General features: G+C 41.2%; 1 protein-coding gene across 1 annotated transcript in view; it reads right to left on the bottom strand.

Moving 5' to 3' along the window:
• Positions 1–10,302: 10,302 nt before the first annotated feature.
• Positions 10,303–17,228, bottom strand: part of GXYLT2 (glucoside xylosyltransferase 2) — a 77,951-nt gene continuing 71,025 nt past the window's right edge. The window contains exons 6-7 of the mRNA XM_052638859.1: positions 15,500–15,672; positions 10,303–10,627 (exon numbers count right to left, since the gene is read on the bottom strand). Of these exons, the coding sequence (XP_052494819.1) occupies positions 10,445–10,627; positions 15,500–15,672 (356 nt within the window). The 3' untranslated portion in view covers positions 10,303–10,444. The remainder of the gene's footprint in view (positions 10,628–15,499; positions 15,673–17,228) is intronic.

Genomic DNA, 17,228 nt, shown 5'->3' with positions numbered 1-17,228 from the left:
TTTTTTCTTTTGGCCACATTCCCTGACGAGGGATAGAATCTTTGTCCTCTACAGAGAAAGCATAGAGTAATAACCACCCTCTAGACTGCCAGGAAATTCCTTTTTTTTTTTTTTTTAAACTCTTGTCTTCTATTTTTTTTCCAATTATTTCTAATAATAGTCATTTAGATACAAGAGAACTCAACTTCCTAATGTGACATTTAGACTCATTTTTTCACTAGAGCCAAAGCAGATATCCTGAAAAAAGAGATGCTATTATTTGGATAAGATCTAAATGCTCAGTAAAGAGACAGGCACAGGTATTCCTACGAGTCTCCTTATAGTCACAGCCTAAGAAGACACACTCATGTGTTGGCTGGTCGCCTCCACAAGTCTATGGGGACCTCGGAGGTGAGGAATGGTGGTAAAGCACTCTTGCCCAACAGTTAATGAGATTGTATCCTCTTTTCTCCACTTCCCACCCCCCACCCCAACTCATTCATTCATATTGGATTGCCGAATCATTTCTGGCATGAAGGCTTTATTTGCTTAATGGCAGTTCTCAATGAGGGAGGGTGGGGTTTGAAGGAAGGATGATGCATTCTCATTAACCACTGGGCAAGAGTGCTTTACCATCATTCCTCACCTCAGTTATTTTAAAATATACACCAAGAGAACAATTTTCTTGATATTTTGACCCATGTTGACAATACTGTTTTTCAGTTGGACACAGAGACCATGTATTTTTCCACAGTTGAAATGATTCTATTGGAATGACATGAAAATTTTATGGCTGGAATCCTAGAAGGATGTATGGTTTTCAATAAAATATTAATGAAAAAAGCATTGTTAGAGTCACACACTTCCCTTGGCATCATTTAAGCCTTTGAATCCAGAGCTATTTCTGGGTTTCTCACTCACACAAGCCAATGCATTCGCTCTCCCTCTCTCCCCTTGTACCAATTTGAGTTGTATTTGCTGTCACTTGCAATTTAAAAAGTTTTTAACAATACACAAATTGGCACCAGGAGTGGGGTTGTTTCTAGGCAGTCAAAATCCCACAAATGTCCACAACAGAGACATAAAAGAGAGATTATGGAAACACAGAGGATTCAAGTAGAAAGGAACTCAAACATCATCTGACCTGATCATGTCATTTTATGGACAAGTAAATAAATTTCCAAGCAATTAAATAAATCACTATACTTTCAGTGAATGAGACTTTAAAGGATAGGTTATTACAAATCGACACACAAAGCATTTGTAGGAGAGATAGCAATAGTTGTTGAAAACAACACTCAAAATAAATATAGTATGTTTTATAGCTTCACTGATAGGAACTGGTCCCAGTTCATGGTGCAGCAGAATCACTTAGTTTCATTTAAGATTCTTGGAGCACAAGAAATGCATTAGCCATTAAAGTAGGTAATGCAGAGCGCGGAACAAGATCAGCAAGAACTGTACCCTCAAAGAACTTTGTATCTAGTGCAGGAAGACAGAAAATTAACTCAGAGTTTTACCCAAATAAGTATTGTTGCTGTGATAATACATACTGCAAAGAAGAAGTCCAGGATTCTATGAGGGAATATGAGGGAGAAAGGCCTTTATCTAGGGGATCCAAGGAAACTTCCACAAAGAAAGGAAATTTAAACTGAACCTGAAAGATAGTAGAATTTGCCAGGTGAAATTTTAGGGTGAATGATTCCAAGCAAGTGTAAAGCCCCTTGATGGGAAAGAGCTTGGCTTCCTAAAGAAACAGAAAAACAAATGTGCATTAGTGAACACGTTTAGTGTTCATTAGTGAAAAACTAGTGAAAACCTGAGTTAATTAGTGGAGTGAGGAAAAACTCAAATGCAGCCAGGGAGATAGGTAGGAGGTAGATGTGCAGAGATGTTTTGAGAACTTTGGAAAGGAGCGTGGACGTTATTCTAGGAGCGAAGAGGGAAAACACGGAGAAGCTTTTCGCAGGATGGGGGTGGTTTATGGTTTGGAAAGTTCCAGACTGAATTCAGAGCAATAAAAAAAGGCATTAAGACAACAATCCAGGTCAGAGAGAACAGAAATACAGGAAGTTACAGTTTGAGTAGAGACAACAATAAAAAGAGAGGAAGTTGACTCAGTGACTATTCTGGAGGTAGAAGCATACACTTCCTTTTGTACTAGTTTAGGTTGTTCATCGGAGAAGGCAACGGCACCCCACTCCAGTACTCTCGCCTGGAAAATCCCATGGATGGAGGAGCCTGGTAGGCTGCAGTCCATGGGGTTGCTGAGGGTTGGACACGACTGAGAGACTTCACTTTGACTTTTCACTTTCATGCATTGGAGAAGGAAATGGCAACTCACTCCAGTGTTCTTGCCTGGAGAATCCCAGGCACGGGGGAGACTGGTGGGCTGCCATCTACGGGGTCACACAGAATCGGACACGACTGAAGTGACTTAGCAGTAGCAGGTTGTTCATCGGAGAAGGCAATGGCACCCCACTCCAGTACTCTTGCCTGGAAAATCCCATGGATGGAGGAGCCTGGTAGGCTACAGTCCATGGGGTTGCTAAGAGTCGGTTCACTTTCACTTTTCACTTTCATGCACTGGAGAAGGAAATGGCAACCCACTCCAGTGTTCTTGCCTGGAGAATCCCAGGGACGGCGGAGCCTGGTGGGCTGCTGTCTATGGGGTCGCACAGAGTCGGACACGACTGAAGTGACTTAACAGCAGCAGCAGGTTGTTCGCGCTATCTATCACTTGCAATTGGAAGAGATGCACAAAAATTGGTTACCACGAGTGGGGTGCTTCAATGGGGACATGATGATTTAGTGATGAAGGAGATATGAAATGAGAGAGAGGGAAGGAACAAGAGTAATGAGCAGGTTTCTAGGATAAGGTATGGGGGCAGGGGGGTAGATGTTGGTGACATTGACAGACTTAGGGACTAATGAAGGTGGAGAAGGATGCAGGACATTATGACGTCATGAACAAGGTTAGGAAGGCTGCTTGTGAATTATGTTAAGAGCTAAAGGGTATGATAGGAACAGAAACAGGGTAGCTTTGGGAATGGTAAAAGCACTGATAGTGAAAGTTGCTCAGTCGTGTCCAACTCTTTGTGACACCATGGACTGTAGTCCATGGAATTCTCCAGGCCAGAATACTGGAGTGGGTAGCCTTTCCCTTCTCCAGGGGATCTTCCAACCCAGGGATCAAACCCAGGTCTCCTACATTGCAGGCAGATTCTTTACCAGCTGAGCCAGGGAAATCCAAGAATACTGGAGAGGGTAGCCTATCCCTTCTTTAGCAGATCTTCCCAATCCAGGAATTGAACCGGGGTCTCATGCATTGCAGGCGAAGCCACAGATATTTAAGCTTTTCCACCACTCCAGTACTCTTGCCTGGAAAATCCCATGGACGGAGGAGCCTGGTTGGCTGCAGTCCACGGGGTTGCAAAGAGTTGGACACGACTGAGTGACTTCACTTTCACTTTACTCCTCTAAAAAGACAAGAAAGGCAGAACTTCAGCATGTGGACCCTCTGGTGAGTAAACATCTAACCCCATGACAGATTAATACATAAAAATGCCATGTTTTTCAATCTGATACTCTTTAAAAATCCATCAGCCATTTGTTTACTGGAGGCAAGGGAGCCACAAACAAAGAATTTTTGGAATTTTGAAATTTCGTGCTTTTGTGTTTGTTCCTCACAACAATCTGTGAGGAACCACTGGCCCTGTTCTAGCGTGTGAGAAGTTTGAAGCACTAAGACAGTCAAAAAGTTTGCCTGGGAACCTCCCTGGCTGCCCTGTGGTTAGGACTCTGTGCTTTCAATGCAGCAGACGCGGGTTCAATCCCTGGTTGAGGGATTGGGATCCTGGATGCCGGGTGACTTGGACAAAACAAAGTTGTCTAAGTCACAGTCAGAAAATGACTGAACTAGGATTTAAACTCAATGCTGTCTAAATATAGAGCCTGACTCTCATATCTCACATAATTATTTGATATGAGGTCCTAGTTATTCCAGAAAACCTTATCATATCCAGATACCTTAGCATTTTTAAATGTTTTAAAATATAAGGAGGAAATTCAGTAAATGAACAAAATACCTTCTGACTTTTAAGAGTCTAAGGATTAGGGATTCAACATTCAGAAAACGAAGATCATGGCATCCGGTCCCATCACTTCATGGGAAATAGATGGGGAAACAGTAGAAACAGTGTCAGACTTTTATTTTTTTGGGCTCCCAAATCACTGCAGATGGTGACTGCAGCCATGAAATTAAAAGATGCTTACTCCTTGGAAGAAAAGTTATGACCAACCTAGATAGTATATTCAAAAGCAGACATTACTTTGCTGACTAAGGTACGTCTTGTCAAGGCTATAGTTTTTCCAGTGGTCATGTATGGATGTGAGAGTTGGACTGTGAAGAAGGCTGAGCGCTGAAGAATTGATGCTTTTGAACTATGGTGTTGGAGAAGACTCTTGAGAGTCCCTTGGACTGCAAGGAGATCCAACCCGTCCATTCTGAAGGAGATCAGCCCTGGGATTTCTTTGGAAGGAATGATGCTAAAGCTGAAACTCCAATACTTTGGCCACCTCATGCGAAGAGCTGACTCATTGGAAAAGACTCTGATGCTGGGAGGGATTGGGGGCAGGAGGAAAAGGGGACGACCGAGGATGAGATGGCTGGATGGCATCACAGACTCGATGGATGTGAGTCTGAGTGAACTCCAGGAGATGGTGATGGACAGGGAGGCCTGGCGTGCTGCGATTCATGGAGTCGCAAAGAGTCGGACATGACTGAGCGACTGAACTGAACTGAACTGAAGGATTAGGGAAAAAAAAAAAACTTTATACAGACTCGAAACTCTTGGTACGTTATTTTTTCATTATGTTACTAGCTAGTGGTTAAAGCGTCTGCCTGCAATGTGGGAGACCTGGGTTCGATCCCTGGGTCGGGAAGATCCCCTGGAGAAGGAAATGGCAACCCACTCCAGTATTCTTGCCTGGAGAATCCCATGGACGGAGGAGCTTGGTGGGCTACACAGTCCATGGGTCGCAAAGAGTTGGACATGACTGAGCGACTTCACTTCACTAGTAAGTCAGATTCAGTTTTTGCAAAATAAAATTTAAGAACATGAGAACTATTTTCACATTTTCTGATTTTTCTTCATTGTATATCAAACACCAAGCACCTTTAAAATGCAAATAACATAACTTCCAGTGTGGTATTTTATAAACAAAGAAGATTTTTAATGATTTTTTTTTAAAAAAAGGCAAACTACATGCTAAACCAAATTTCTTTCATGGCTGAAAGGACTTAAGTATTACTATTTAATATTATCTTACAAAAGAAAAGAAACACACTTCCAAAATAACACCAAAAGACAACACTTTTTAAAAAAGTTTTAATTAAAAAAAGTAAAACAGGAAATGGCATTTAAAAATGACAAGATAGTAAGTAAATTGTATCAGTCCTTTTAATTTGCTGTAATAATTCCTTTTTTATTTGGAGTGTTCTTTATTATGCTCATTTTGTCCCAAGGAAAAATCACTAAAAATAAGTTTTCCAACATAAAAAATGCATTCAGGTTCTCCTTGGGAGCAATAAACAATGGGGGCACTTTTCAGTGACAACACAAACACATAAAACTGATGAAACAGAAATTGCACTGGATTCTTACATGTTCGTGCATATGATGATACAAACACAAGTGCTTTTATCTTGAAGACTCAAGAGAATATTTCCAGTTTTGACTTGTGAAAATTTCTGCAGTTGCCAGAGAAATCTCATTAGCTTTATTGGGTTGGCCAAAAAGTTCATTCAGGTGTTGTTGGTTTTTTTTTGGGGGGGTGGTAACCCAATAAATGCCAGCGCAGCAACTGTGAAATGATTTCACCTCAGGTGTCACTATCAATGATTCTTCAATTCACAGAGCACAACAAATGCTGGGTCTTTCTTTAAAAAACATGTGAGGTGTGTGTGTGTACATATATTGTGTGATTTTTTTTTAAGTTTTTGGAGAACTGTCACCATAAAGATTTGATTTTAGGATTAGAACTTAGTTCTGTCCGCACAGGGATCCCCAAGTGCCGTGGCTCTGCCACTGATGCCAAGCATCTTGGTCCCACTGAGAAGCTAACAACGAAGGCAGGAAGGGAAAGGCAAAAATGAAAAAGAGGAAGATGAAAAAGAAGGAGAGAAACGGAAAGACATAAAAACGATTGCTTCCCATACTAATAAACGAGGATATCATGATTTGTACTCTTATGACATTAAACATAATTCTGAATTCAATAATGAAATCATGTTCGTGTTGGTTTATCCAACACATGAGATTTATCTTTTCTGTATAAATATTAACCAGTATTATATCTAATCCTAAGTTTGTATGTAGTGCCATCTTCAGGGTGGGTTGGAATGATTACTCCATTATTAGATCATTATTCTATGACTGTGAATAAGGTTTTGTATGGTTTGCTTGTTATATAAACACCATAACTGCAATGAAAACAGTACAAACCTCTACAAGTCCATATAAATATCCATGTCAACAACAAATTCAGGAAAAGTCACAATCATTTGAAGTGGAAGCACTTAATATGGAATAGGCATTTCAAATAAATAGTTAAGCCTGGAGCAATATATCCTAAATGCTAAATTGTTGTTTTGGAAGTTGAAAGGAAACTTCGATTGTCTAGCCAATTTTTCAAATATTGGAATTTCTAATGTATGTCACAATTTCTGAGATTTATATTGGGAAAAGAAAAATTCAGCAAGAAAAATATGGTCGGAATTTCTAGTGATTTGCTATTGAAAGTCTCAATATCCATGCACACAAAAATATTACATTTTGCTATTAGAAAGTGTTCTTGCATTCTCCAATGGTACTCTGTAGTCATGCGTTAAGCAGAATTTTAAAGGAAACCAGAAAAGGACAGGACAAGATAGGAGGGTAGAAAAAACCCAGTTTCAAGCTCATCCCACAGATGAGCAATGTGCCAGATGGGGCAGTGTTCCCTTATGGCAGACTTCAGACCACAAGTTTCAGGAGACTGCTGTATTAAAATCTGTGGTTATCATATTTCAAGGGTGTTAATGTAGTAGTTTTATGGAAATTATCAAAAGTAGAGAAAATACTGCCACATGGGTAACATGCTAACTATAGAAAATAATTATCACTTTTAGGCAGTGGGGATTGGAAGATCAGTTTTTCTAAACTCTCCACCAAACTCATCTAACATTTTTCAGAATACAGCAAAGGAATTTCAAAGCAGAAAACCACACCAAATTCTAAGAATTCATGGTCTCATAATGCATCATTCTAGAATGTTCTTGCAGAAGGCAATAGCACCCCACTCCAGTACTCTTGCCTGGAAAATCCCATGAATGGAGGAGCCTGGTGGGCTACAGTCCATGGGGTAGCACAGAGTCGGACACGACTGAGCGACTTCACTTTCACTTTTCACTTTCACACATTGGAGAAGGAAATGGCAACCCACTCCAGTGTTCTTGCATGGAGAATCCCAGGGACGGGGGAGCCTGGTGGGCTGCCGTCTATGGGGTGGCACAGAGTCGGACATGACTGAAGCGACTTAGCAGTAGCAGTAGCAGAATGTTCTAGAGTCTTATCACTGATCTTTGCTGGAAATCCTATTGTGTATCTTCAATAGAACCAATAATTGAAAGTTGTCGGTAAACCTGGCTCATACAGGAAAATGCATTGCTGTATTTCAGGTCTTTACAAGCAGATGTTTTTGTGGGACTTGCCAAGAGAGGAAAGAAACTACTTCAGGTCTATGAGCCACCAACAAATCTGAATGGCATTGGTGGGCGTTATGGGCCATATTGAACAAGCAGGAAGAAAACTTGAATGGAAGTCAGGGAATCATCTCACATCCTGGCTCTTTCACCAAAACTCCATTTGTGGGTATACAGGATACAATTTCTCCATCCAAAAGACAATCCAGAAATTCTCCCACAGGCTTTAGAAATCAAATAATGAATGGTGTCACCTTTAGTGGTAAAATGAGGAAACAGCAAAATACAACAGCAAAGATAGAGTTTCACATCATAATGGTAATTTCCCGTAACATAAATAACAAACCACAGGCCATCCAGCTTGTCAAAAGGAAAGTATGGGTTATTACTCAACCATTTTAGATTTAAATTTGTTACTACTGTACACTGCTGCACACTAATGTTGATTGATCCTGATACATTCTTTGGTAGTGCTGAGGTTTTTGTATTTTTTTTTTCACGGTAAGACTTTTTCTGCTGTTATAGAACCCATCACTCAGTCATGTCCGACTTTTTGTGACCCCATGGAATGTAGCCTACCAGGCTCCTCCGTCCATGGGATTTTCCAGGCAAGTGTACTGGAGTGGGCTGCCATTTCCTTCCCCAGGTGATCTTCCCAATCCAGGCATCAAACCCGGGTATCCCACATTGCAGGCAGACGCTTTACCATCTGAGCTGCCAAGAAAGCCCTATGATATCCTATTGCCTTTCAATATATAGGATATCTATTATATTTGCATTACCAAAACAAAACATTTTCCTTTTAAACCTTCAGATAGCTGTCTGTCTGTGATAAAAAATAAAAATTTTGTTCCTCAAAATTTCTCTGTAAAACAGGATGCATCTTATACATATCTATGCGTCTTATAGAACAGTAATGATACCGGATATGTTTCTTTGTATTACAATTTCCTTATTTGCCCAGTGCAGATGATGCAGGTCCCTACCAAGTTCATTAGGCTATTGCAAACATCAAGGAGATCAATTATACACATGTTGGTAGAGATAAATAAAGCATTATGCAAAATGCCCTTATGCTAATAGCAGCTACTAGGGATTAAATTAGATCCTTTGGGTAAAGAATATAGAACTTCCTGTACTGTAGCTAGGTGATAAGACCTGCCTGGTTCCTTGGCTCACAGCTAGATAACCCTAGAGAAGGAAAAAAAAAAAAAAAAGAACTGAGATCTTTCTAAGGCTGGTAGGAAGATGAATTTTCTTGCCAATGGAATCCACTGAACTGTTTATTCGTACATATTATATTCCAACTTGGCCTTTAATTTCCAACTATTGCCCAAGAGTTTAAAGAGACATGGCCAAACCTACCAAAGAGATGAAATGCTTTGTTTCTGAGTAAACACAAAATCACATCTCTGCTAAATAGACTGCTTAGGTTTAACAGCAGTACTGAATTTCTCCTTTCAGAAGCTGAATAGACATGTCTTATGACTGGGAAAAAGATGCCTGGATAGGATCACTGATTCAATGGACAGGAGTTTGAGCCAACTCCGGGAGATAGTGAAGGGCAGGGAAGCCTGGCATGCTGCTGCCCTTGGGGTCGTGAAGAGTTGGACACGACCTGAAGACTGAACAACAACAAACAATTTTTCTTAAAAAACAAAAAACCCAGATATGCTTCACCCTTTATCACTGCCCAATTAGCTAAAATTTGAATGCTCCTGCCATATTATTTTTTAAGTAGAAAAGGATAGCTTTATTGCTTTGCCAGGCAAAGGGGGACATAGCTGGCTCTTGCCTGAAAAACTAAGTGCCTCAGCCTTAAAGAACTGATTAGTGGCTACAGTCCATGGGGTCGCAAAGAGTCAGACACGACTGAGCGACTTCACTTTCACTGTCTTTACAACAATGGTTCAAGGGTGGGAGCTCTGACAAGACTAGGGTGTGTGCACGGCTTGCACTCCCTTAATCTCATCTCAATCAGTCTCCTAATCTTGAAGAGCTTCTTTGTCCCAAACACATTTTAAATAAAGCACTGTAAACATAATCATTTTGTCTAAATTTTTAGTCTCCTACATAAAAATCTCAGCATAGGGTTCAAGTTTTACTTAGACTACCTGTTTTAGATACGTTTTATGATGGAAAAAGACAAGCGGCAAATAAATACAGAAGTAGGGGAAAAAAGGCTAGATGAGACTACACTAAAAAATCTTTTCCCTAGTTGATAGGATTATGGCTAATCTCATCTTGATTTTGGTCCACTGACCTATAGATTCCTCTAAAATTTTTAAAAGTTTGTTTGCTTTATAATAAGCATGTATTACTTTTATAACAAGGGGTGGGGGGAACCAATTGCATAGAAAGAGTCTCAAGAAAATTGGATAAAATATACCACAACAGATGTCACTGCCATTGTCTCCAACACTTAGGAACTGGAAGGCTCATGAGAGTTCCTTTTCACAGCTAGCTCAACATGCTTCAACAATGTTAAGTGAGCAATAATACCATTAAAAAAAACAACAGAGAGATAAATAGCATTTTAGGAAAAACCTAAAGCATATTTCCTTTTAGGGGCAACTAATTTAGCAACATTTAACAAGGCTTTTAAAACTCAATTGTCATAGAGCACCATGAAATATTCACATAAAAGAGATCCAGGCAGCTTGAAGATGAATATTTCCTCATTCATGAGATGCCTAATTGACTTGTGACAACATGAAGTACTCAGTGCATCTGGTTGGGGCCAACATGGATGATGACGTGTTTCTCATAGGCCCTTTTCATTGTTTTCTCAATTTGCTTCAGAAAAACTTGTGGAATTCGTCCACATAAAGTGTGCACAGTCTCCAAAAACTTCAGCTGAAGAGGGTAATACATGGATTGAAAGAGATTGTCTTGAAAGGGAAACTGAAAGATGAGTGGGGAAAAAAAAAGGAAAAGTTTATTTTAGTTATTCAAATGCCATTTAAAAAGGAAATAACTTACTGGGAAATGACGCAGGGAATTACTGGAAACACGCAGTCACAGTTGGTATGTTTTTAGATACAGTGGAAAGGACCTCCAAGGACCAAAGTCCAAACCCTGATTCAATCCTGTACAACCCCAGGCCATCATTTACCCTTTTGGGGGCTCAGTGTCTTTACTTTAAAAACAAAAAAAAAGATGACTTATTTGTGTTCTAAAAGCTTTTAAAATTTAAGAGTTAAGTATTGGGTTGGACAAAAAGTTCGTTTGGGCTTTTTCCGTACCATCTTATGGAAAAGCCCAAAGGAACCTCTGACCATCCCAATGTATTTCCCAGAACAGGGTATTCTATATACCATGCTCTTGCTGAGTAGATCAAGATTTGAGTATAAACAACAAGATCTTAACTATACAGCACAGGGAACTATATTCAATATTCTGTGACAAATATAATGGAAAAGAATAAGAAAAAACCCCCACATATGTATAACTGAATTACTTTGCTGTACAAAAGAACACAACGTTGTAATCAACTACATTTCAATAAAATCGAAAAAATTCAAGTAGATACTTGAAATCTACTACAATAAAACACTGAATTCTTCGTATTTCTTTGCCTTTATAGCAATCTTAATGAAGGAACTACAGTGATCTTATCAAGTCCAGAGTTTAACAACTACTAGTGAAATGTATCATCAGTGAACTTTATTTTAGTAATTTAGGTACTGAATATTTGTTGTTGGTTTTATCTCACTTCATACTTTAAAAAGATTATCCTGCTTTCCTATGGAATATGTCTGTATTCTCCCAAACAAATCTTTCAGACTACCTCATTATGAGCATGAGTCAAAGTTTTATTACAATCTCAGCAAAAGGGAACAGGCCTCCCGTCAGGTCAAGTCAAAGATTCACTGTTGGCAAGGACATTTTAAACAAAAAGACTAGAGAAAGGAAAAAAAAAAAAAAGGAAAGCAAGAATGATGAAAAGTCAGAATACTGTCGCCTGACAGCAGAGTGGGTGGGTGTGTAGTTTCCCAAAACAAGTTTTAATCCGTTAAAGTTCATCAGAAATATTGCTTAAGCAAGTTTATCAGAAATGTGATTTTCTTCCCAAACGGAGGTTAAGGTTCTGTCCGAGACTATGTTTGGAACACTTTTTCTTTCACAGCGCAATTTAGACCACTGATAGACTTCTGGGGTTTCCCAGATGGCTCAGTGGTAAAGAATCCACCTGCAGATGCAGGCAATGCAGGAGACGCAGAAGCCGGTTCGATCTCTGGGTCGGGAATCCCCTGGAGTAGGAAATGGCATCCCACTCCAGTACTCTTGCTGGACAATCCCACGGACAGAGGAGCCTGTCGGGCTACAGTCCATGGCATCACAAAGAGTCAGACACATTGCGCATGAACGAAAACTTTCCACTACTGTCTCCCCCAGTGACAGGAAAAGAATAGGTCCAGACAATGGATTCATCTCTGATTCCTCTCTTTCCCCATATCCTTCATCTAGTCCATCAGCAAGCGCCGTCAACTCTGTCTCCACAACGTATCTGGAATCCAGCCCCTTCCTCCCATCCTCCTAATACCGCACAAGTACCTGCCGGCCCCATCTCTCACCTGGATGGTGGTAATCAGCCTCATAAGTAGCCTTTGAGTCTTCACTGTTGCAGCCCTTCCACCAGTTACCAAGCAGGTATTTTTAAAGCATAAATCAGAGCACATCATTTTCTTGCAGGGGCTTCCCACTGCAATTAGAATAAGATTCAAACTCCTCTCTTTCCCCAAAGGTTCAATGAGATCTGGAACTCTCTATGCTCATCTCCTGCTCTTTCCCCTTTTCTGGTCATTCTGGTTACTGCGGCCTCTTCCCACAAACTTATTCCTGCCCCAGGGACTTTTCCACATTATTTCTTCTACTTGGCAGGATCTCCCCCTAGATTTCCCCAAGGCTGCCTCCAGGGATCAAGGCTCAGGCTAGGCAGAGGCATCCCTGAGGACCTGAGTTTGTGAATCCTCCTCTCCATCCAGGATGGCCATTACTCTGCTCTGGTCACCTTTTAATCTCTCACTGTCTGAAAGGACTTTTATTATTTCTTGGTTTATACGAATATTGTCTGGCTTTATCCACCCAGAATATATGCTTCATGAGAAGCAGGTTTTATCAGTCCTTGGTCTTGTTGATTTCTGAGTTTCCTAGAACCTAGACTGTTCCTATGTTAAACAGGCTCTTCACAGATGATTGTTGAAAAAATCATGGCAGGATGTCTGCTTGGTACCTAACTTTTCTTGGGTCATAGCGCGAGCAGATCATACTTCCGCTTCACAGAAACATACACGCAGGGTTAGGGTGTGTGAATATGAGTTGGGGGGAGAAAAGGAGAGGGGACGAGATGGGAGAGGAGGAGGGAAAGAAAGAGAAGGGAAGGAAAGCAGGAAGAGGGAGGAGAGGGGAATATTTTCAGAGAAGAAGAAAGCAAGGAAAAAACAGTGAGAGGTAAGGAAAAAAAAAGTGTGAACCTGTTATCATGCAAACAACTTCTACTAACTGTTGAGCACAACTCTACATCAGGCACTGTACTAAAAAGTGTAAACACCATCATTATGTTGAATTCCAACAACACCTTTTAGAAAATATTATCCCCATTTCACAGATGAGGAAACTGAGGCCCAGTAAGGCAAGAAGAGGCTTCCCTGGTGGCTGAGTGGTAAAGAACCTGTCTACCAATACAGGAGATGTGGGTTTGATCCTTGATCCAGGAAAACTCCCCTGGAGAAGGAAATGGCAACCCACTCAAGTACTCTTGCCTGGAGAATCCCATAGAGTCTAGAGTACTATAGTCCATGGGGTCGGAACGAGTTGGACATGACTTAAAGACTGAACGATAACAACAAAAGGCAAGAACAGAGAGCTAGTAACTAATCACCAGAAAGTGATAATATTGGGATCTGAACCCAGGGCGAGTGATGCCCAAAGCCAAGCCCTGACCAGGTTGCACTGTAGGGCACAGTGGTTGAGTGAAGAAATATGTCTTTTTATGATGAAGTCTGTCCATATTTACTCGAGTTTCAGGATGGGGTTAGTGACAGTCCTGATTGAAATGAATGAGAATTGAAGGAGAATTGCCTTTTTAGGTCCAACTGAGGAAAATCAGTTAGTGTATTAGCCAGGATCCTTTATGAAACATTTATTTGGCCTATTTTCTGATCCACCCAGAAAACAAACAAGACAGACTGTAATTCTAGAAGCACAGCTGATCAATCCCAGACCAGGGCTGACAGACCACAGAACAACTGAAGGCGTGGTTCTGATGTCCACGTCTGTGGCAGTTTTCTTTAACTTCCATGTGTACTCCTGAATGGGTCTACACCTGGAGTCAGTGTCTGAATACCTAAACGTGATATCACTAAGTACAGAACACATTTTCTATGTAATTAAATCAGCAGGAACCTGGGGAAGAAAGAAGTATTAGCTTATAGGTACATGAAATATTTTCCCTCCACAGAAGACAATTCTGGAGATTCTAGAATTGGAATTCTCTGGGATTCTCTCTGCATGCATGCATGTTAAGTGGCTTCAGTTGCGTCCGACTCTTTGTGACCCTATGGACTGTAGCCCACCAGGCTCCTCTGTCCATGGGATTCTCCAGACAAAAATACTGGAGTGGGTTGCCATGCCCTCCTCCGGGGGATCTCCCCGACCCAGGGATTGAATCAGTGTTCTCTTATCTCTTGCTTATTGGCAGCTCTGCAAAATGCATATTTTCATACATGCAAAAATGTATGAAATATTACTATATTGCAGGGTTCACTCCCACTTCACCCCTACCAAAGCCCGTTCACGAATCATGAGGGTTCTTGGATACTCAAGAAAAAACCCTCTAATAAAATCTATAGGCTGTATGTCAGGGGTTGGCAATTTTTTGCTGTAAAGGGCTAGACAGTAAATATTTCAGATTCTGTGGGTCATACAGTCTATCACAGTGACTCATCTCTGCTTCTGCAGCATAAAAGTGGCCACAGACAACACATACGTGAATGGCTGTCACTATGCCCCCACATGACTCTATTTATGAATCAAGAAATGTGAATTTCATAGAACTTTCTTATGTCACAAACTATTCTTCTGTCCATTTTTTCCCAACTCTTTAAGAAACCATTCTTACCCCACATGTCTTACAAAAACAGACCAGATTTGGCCCAGTAATTGGCCCAAGTTGGATGACCGCTATAGTCCTGTTTTTGGGAATGAAAGTTTCAAAAGAGAAATCTCTGAAAGTAGCTGTTGCTGGTTTTCCCCCAGGAACTTCAAGGTGAAAGGCAATGTGGAAGGCTACATTTCCAAAGTATGTGAGTTATAGCAGGCAGGACTTGACTGTTACTTCAGTTTGGCTCCTTGCCTAACTGACCACCTAGACACTTTGTTCGTTCAACAGGCTGGAGCTGGCGACCAGGCAACGTGCTTAGCTTGAGTTGAATACTATAATTTTATTTTTATTGTATTAATATTATGTTTACCCTAACCTATGATCCTTTATTATGGCAAATGGCACAGGGTTTCTCTTTCTGATAGGACATTTCCACCTTCAGTGAACTTATTTCAGGGGAAAAAATGAGTGACTTATTTGGAAATAATAAGTCAAGAGTGAATAAGGTACAGGATCAGGTAGCAAGAGGCGTAATGTGACCGACATTGGGGAAAACTGGCGTAATTCAATGCTTCTGAGGAATTATTCGACCTTCAAAGGGATGGGTGACCAAAGTGCGTGCTCTGCATCACACTGACAAGCCTGCTGAATGGGGACGAGAACACACTTACATCTCGGATCGCCTCATAGAGTGCTTTGAAAGTTGGCTGCTTCTCGTCATGGTAGACACCTCGATTCCCATGCAGGACAGACACACCTTCCCGCTCTGCCTCTCTGCAATTGCTTCCATACATGCAGTGATCAGGACGGTAGTTCCACTGGCAGGGGAACACGTAGAGACACTCTGGAGGTGCCAAGAGAAAGACACGATCAGTGCCAGTGCTGAAACCCACATTTCCATAAACTGCACACCACACAGGATCTCAAGGCACGTGAGTGACTGGTGACCCGTAGCCCAGGTTTTGCCATGTTTGTTAACAGTCTGAGTTCAGGAATTGAAGGATCATGCATTAGTGATGTTGGAGGCCTTACCCCGAAGGGGACGATAATACAGCAGCTTGGACAAGAAGGCAAACAACGGCAGCAGACAGCCTGGGACAGAAACCCAACTCTGCGGATCAGAAGCAGTGCAACCTAGGTCCAGTGACTTAATCACCCTGTGTTTCAGTTTCCTCATCCACAAGATGGATGTAATAGGATTGCCCCGTTATTGATGATTCAGTTTTTTAAAAGCGCGTGTAACATGCCAAGCACTCAGCTGTGGCCTATAGCGTTAGCAGTTACAATCAACTCTTTGGAAAGATTTTGTGAAATAGACCAACCTGAAAAATTAGAGTCATGAGTGAGGCAAAGGTTCCTCTTCAGATTAAAAAGCAAGCAACCGATAGAAACAAAATGAAGGAAAACAAACAAAACACTACAATAGCAAAACAAAAAACAACCCATCCAGCAAAAAAGCAAACCAAAAAGAGCTCCCCAACCCCCCAAAAAGAAGTCCCCGTGTCCCGGTGACTATGTACACTGTGGGTGAGCATGTCCATTGTGTACTTGTGTGTCTGCATCTCTAAGTCACAGGTTCTTAGCCAGGGGTGATGCTATTCCATCTGGCAGTGTCTGGAGGGAGACTTTGGTCATCACAGGTGAGGCTGCTAGTGTGTCTAGTGTGTCTAGTGTGTTGAGACTAGGGATGCTGTAAACATCCTCAATGAACAACACAGCCCCCACCACAGTAGCAGTGCCAAGGTCAAGAAACTTAGCTCTAATCCTGTTGGATTCAGTAAATTTCCTCTTGGTGACTAGGATTATAAAATTAGCAAAAAGTTCATAACCCTCAAGCTTCCTGGCTCCTCCTTCCTGTGCCTTTAAGGGTTGGGCCTAGAGGAGGATGAATCAAAGTTCTCTGCAAACATGCATCACTCATCATGAGAAAGACCTTTGTGAGAACACAGGAGGCTTGGAGCAAATCAATTACCCATGTCAGAAAAGCATTATAAAGATGTGTTCTTGGTTAGGTTGCTGGTATTTCCTTCTTATGGAAAGAACTGCTGCTTAGAGGTTATTTACAGAAAGCTTCAACATGGAAAGCAAAGAATGAAACCATCACTATACATCCCCTCTGGCAGACGGTGTGTAGTATTTCTACCTCTCAGAATTTACAGGCCACTGTGGAATTCCCTGGCAGTCCAGTGTTTAGGACTTGGAACTTGCACTGCCAAGGGTGCAGGTTTAATCCCTGGTCAGGGAACTAAGATCCTGCAAGCTGCATGGGGCAGCCAATAAAACAAAACAGAATGAAAAAGTTACAGACCACTGTGACACCGTAGCACCTTCTAATCCCTAATTGTTCACAAAACACTATAAGATTTTCCTTTTCTTGGGAGAACTCCATTCCACCATGAT

Source organism: Budorcas taxicolor, chromosome 1 (genome assembly GCF_023091745.1).
Source record: "Budorcas taxicolor isolate Tak-1 chromosome 1, Takin1.1, whole genome shotgun sequence".
Lineage (NCBI taxonomy): Eukaryota > Metazoa > Chordata > Mammalia > Artiodactyla > Bovidae > Budorcas > Budorcas taxicolor.
Note: the sequence above shows the minus strand (reverse complement) of the source record. Positions and strands in the feature narration are given on the sequence as shown.